Source organism: Etheostoma spectabile, chromosome 21, assembly GCF_008692095.1.
Source record: "Etheostoma spectabile isolate EspeVRDwgs_2016 chromosome 21, UIUC_Espe_1.0, whole genome shotgun sequence".
NCBI lineage: Eukaryota > Metazoa > Chordata > Actinopteri > Perciformes > Percidae > Etheostoma > Etheostoma spectabile.
The window spans coordinates 10,938,322-10,943,374 of NC_045753.1; the positions used below are offsets into that span (position 1 = coordinate 10,938,322).

The 5,053-nt window shown below is 42.8% G+C and overlaps 1 protein-coding gene across 1 annotated transcript in view; it reads right to left on the reverse strand.

Annotated features, from left to right (window-relative positions):
• chmp6b (charged multivesicular body protein 6b) overlaps positions 1 to 2,271 on the reverse strand; it is a gene marked incomplete at its 3' end in the record, with an annotated part of 7,166 nt that extends 4,895 nt beyond the window's left edge. The window contains 1 exon segment of the mRNA XM_032501865.1: positions 1,942 to 2,271. Coding sequence (XP_032357756.1) covers positions 1,942 to 2,004 — 63 coding nt within the window.
• Positions 2,272 to 5,053: the final 2,782 nt, after the last annotated feature.

Genomic DNA, 5,053 nt, shown 5'->3' on the forward strand with positions numbered 1-5,053 from the left:
CTTCCCCCTTTATACTCTGACCCCCCACCCCACCCCAACACCCCCCCCCACCCCCCAGGAGAGGTCTGCCCCCCCCCACTCAACTCTTTCCTGCCGTTACTCAGCAGCCGCTTGGCCAGGAGAGCCTCCCTCTCCAGCTGACGCAGGTTGATCCTCTTCTGATACTGACGCCGTTATCTCGCTGCGCTTCAGTTGCTGCGAAGACAAAAACGAGACACAGACTCAGAGACATGACTACACGCCGTAGGGACAGACACACTGAACCACACAGGGACTGGTCCCCCCGCCCCCGCCGTTATGAGGTTCAGACGCAGCACATTTAACTGATGAAGTAACTGAGGACGTTTCTCAGATCTATCACGCGTCAGTTGGACTTCTTCAGCTTTAAGTTTAGTCTAAGTGGTGTTTCTGTCCCTGCCCCCCCCCCCCCCAAAGGAATCTAAGTAATGGGAACAAAGGTGTTGGCGCGCATCCACATGATACAAGTCCTGATCACGCCGTGATCACGCACCCCCAATTTTAGACGCAGATAGTGGGATAACAAGGGTCCACAGGGACGTGAAGAAAGTGAAAGAGAGATGCAAAGCTAGCACACGGGGTCCGAACTGTGGTCCCACAGCCCTGGGGTCCCCACAGCCCTGTGGTCCCAAAACCCAGTGTCCCCACAGCCCAGTGGTCCCAAAACCCAGTGTCACCACAGCCATGGTCCCCACAGCCCGTGGTCCCAAAAACAGTGTGTCCCCCACAGCCCAAGAGTTCCCCCCAGCCAGCGTCAACACAGCCCAGTGGTCAGCCCAGCGTCCCCCAAAACCAGTGTCCCCACAGCCCAGTGGTCCCAAAACCCAGTGTCCCCACAGCCCAGTGGTCCCCACAGCCCTGTGGTCCCAAAACCCAGTGTCCCCCACAGCCCAGTGTCCCCCACAGCCCAGCGTCCCCCACAGCCCAGTGGTCCCACAGCCCAGTGTCCCACAGACCGCCGGTCCCCTACAGCCCCCAGTGGTCCCACAGCCCAGTGGTCCCCACAGCCCAGTGTCACCCATTAGCCAGGTCCCCACAAGCCAGCGTCCCCACAGCCCAAGCGTCCCCACAGGCCCAGCACCCGGTCCCACAGACCCAGTGGTCCCCCACAGCCCAGTGGTGCCATGGTTAGGGTTGATTAGGGTTAACCCCTAACCTCAAATTGGGAGAAAGGGGGATAAAATCTGATACACATTTATTAAAAGGGAAATATTAGAACATAGGGCCTAATTTTTAAACAAATCTTACAAATGTGGGGACATAGGGCTGCATGTCTGTAGGCACTAAATGACCACAGAGACCCAAAATAACCTCAAAGGAAACGGAAAGTTACCAAATAGAGACGACATCCCAAAAAGAGACACCAAATGTAGGAGTAACAACGAGCTGACTGGCTTTAGATGCTGGAGCTGTCAGTGTCAGTACAGCTCTGTCATACTCGACAGTGCAGCTGCAATCTGGTTATTTGCAGTGAAACATACACACATCTCGATATTTTACCACAACTATCCCATAACCATTTCCCAAAACTACCTTCGCCTCCTCGGGTAAAATCGGCACATAGGCATCGGAGCACCACTTTGGTTTTAAGTGGTTAAACTGCTTGCTACGGCTCTAAATGGTGCCATTTGAGGGCAGAACCACAAATGGGATTACATTTACCAACACACAAAAATGAGAATTTAAAAAATAAGTAAGCGTATTTATGATATTATATTTGTGCCGAATTAAAGAGTCACTTAAAAGAGTGCTGAAATGTCGAGGTGCTGTTGTATGAAATGGGCGTGTGAGATGACTAATATGGAAGTTTGTTAAATTGCCATTTTTTTTAAAGCAGTTTGGCGTGGTCGGCGTTGGAACGTTCAGTACCGAGGCTAATAACAACAGTTAGCTTAGCTAACGTTAGCTAGCCGTGACACTTACCAAAACCGCTTTGTCTTGTTCTGTCACTCGAGTTTGTTTCTTTTTTCCAAAAAGATTTCCCATTATGACAAAGCATCACAGCTACAATCCCAAACCAGGAAAGAGAATAAGGAACTGATCCGATTTTGAACTATTTTTTTTTTCTAACTTGGAAGAAGCTGACTAGTTTAGCCTCTGCTCCATTATTTGTGTAGTCATCTGTTGTCCACACCCACACCAGGAAGTACGGTGTCTGAGCTGGGACAAAAAGGTGGAGGATTGAGATCAGAAAAATATCAATATAAAAAGAAACCGTGACCTTTATTAAGTCATTAAATAGTACAGCAGCCTTGAACACAAAACAGAGACATGAGTACACGTTAGCGTGAAATAAAACTCGGGTTTCTTTTAATAATAATTAAAGAATTGTGAGTTTGTACCGCCCTCCAGTGGTCACATGGAAGAACTGCAGTATAGCATTAGTCAAGTTAGCGTCAATGCATACAGCCTACTGGGACTTCCGGTGATTGCCTTCAAATTAAAGTAACCAAAGCAATGGTAAACTAATAGAAATTGTTAACGATCGAGGTAATCGTTATTAATTGTAATTGGGAATTATACAGATATTTGTACTCATTAACATATTTTAAAGGCATCAGTAAATGTATTGTCTGTATTAGCAATCTATTCTTTATCAAACTACTATTTCTGACTTTTTATTCAGTTTTTATTTCATAATAAATATAGCCTTTAAAAAAAAAATAAGTTTAGTTTTGACAATTCCCTGTATTTAATTTATATTGTAATTGTCTAAAATAGAGAGAAAATAATGGTGCCTATTTCCTTCAAATTTGGTATAATGTATTTATTATTGTCATCATTATTATTATCAAATATATTTATTAGTTATTAGTTATGCCCTTTCCAGCTCAATAATTTTATTTCCTTGAGATTACTGTAAATTACAACATTTAAATTAGGAATTGTGCACACCTATATGTATGTTTGAATAATTAAATTAGTAAAAAAAAATAACGTGAAAACTTCGTTAGGTTCACAGAATTTTGAAAGTACTTACCGGAAGTGGTACAATGCTTTCACGTCTGCATTGACGCAAACCTTATTAAACTCTTTGGTTGCAGCTCTTGAATGTGGCCACTAGAGGGCACTCTAGGCCTACAGTCTCACATTAGCCCGCGTTAACTTCACTAGCATCAGGGTAAACCGTACACTGTATATATAATGATATTTTATTACTATTTTTAATATATATATACACACAATCTATGGGGTAAATCAAACATTACCGCATAAATAATGGGGGTGAAATTTACAAAATAAAAAAGAGAAGCGTAATATATTTTCCGGGTCGAGATGCAGTTACACACTGCCACCACTAGAGGGCCATGAACACTCCACAGTTACCATCTCAAGTCAGACATAATAGCATGACATAACTTCCGGTGAAGACCTTCAAAATAAAACTTTCAAAAGTTAGACGCCGGTGATACTGCGCTGATGGAAGCAAAATAAAATAAGAAAAACAGAATAATGAAAAAATGTAACGTTTGTTAGCTGCACATTCAGTGGCAGCATTATATACTAATATATTGTTTAGCTTTTTTTTTTTTTTTACTTGTGACATTTTACTTTTTGTTTCGTACTTGAAAAATTTGAAATTAAATTTGCCTATCCTTGCAGATTTTTTTTTTTAATTTATTAGACATGTGGGCGTTCATCCAGCATGCAACATGGTTCCAAACTCAGCTTTCTGGTTGGTTCATGATTAAAAAAAAAAAAAAAGGCAGAACAATCTTTCGGATTAACATTTATTCATGAAAAGGTCGCGTAGGGACCGCAGAGTTCATTAATGACAAGTGTCCATCCAGACATGGGGTGGTACAGGAAGAAAACACAGCACACAGCTAAACCACAGTCTTTAAAAAATAAAATCAGTGCACAGATAATCTTACAAAGATTGCATAATATAAAAGAAAAGTTATACATTTTCCCAGAAATAGTGCAACTTTACCACCACCAGGAAAACAAAATGAAACCTGCTCCTCTTTCATCGCCGGTTGCCTGAAAGCTCCAACTGTGTGTGTGTGTGTGTGATGCTTTTTAGTTCTTGAAGCAGGAGGAAGAGAAGTGCAAACAAGCTGATGTTATCTGGGCGGCTACATGTTACTGAAACGGACGGTTAGACCCACTGAAACGGACGGTTAAACCCAAAAAAAACACACACACACACACACACAAGAACACTGGAGCACGACAACGTTCAGAGAACGGCTGCATTTGTGAACGAATCCCCTACATTGCACTTGTGAAAGCAATTATAAAATACACTGTACAGTGTTTAAATGACAACACACACACACACACACACACACACACACACACACACACCTTTTAAACCTAATGCAGAGCCAGTGTTTTAGTTTGTCCCCTAATAATAAAAAAGGCCACGAGGCTACATACGTGTGTCCACAGCCTTTAAGTAGTTTTCACATTTAAACAGGAAGTGACAGGCCTGCCAAAGCAGGGACCGGGGGGGGGGGGGGCGCATGTACACAAACCTAAAACAAAAAAACAAAAAAAACGTATTCACAAAACAAACAATTAATAAGTTCTTCAGAACTGTAACACATGCCGATTAGGATACACACTCAACACTAACACACTCAACACAACCAAGTGTGTAGTGATGGTTTGTTGCTGTGTATCTGCGGTGAAGTGTGTATTTGCGTGTGAAGTGTGTATTTGCGTGTGAAGTGTGTATGTCTGTGAGTGTGTATTGCGTGTGAAGTGTGTATTTGCGTGTGAAGTGTGTATTTGCGTGTGAAGTGTGTATTTGCGTGTGAAGTGTGTATTTGCGTGTGTAGTTTGATTGGCGTGTTAAGGTGTATTTGCTTGAAGTGTGGTATGTGCTTGTGTAGTGTGTATTGCGTGTGAAGTGTGATTTGCGTGGAGTGTGTTCTGCGTGTGTAATTTGTGTATTGAAATAAGCAAACAGAAAAAAAGCTGTCTTTAAATCAGCTTCGGACCCATGGTGCTCTTCAGGTGGACCCCCCCCCCCACCCAAATAAGTCATGAGATGATGTTCTTTTCCAACGGCGATGGACAACACAAA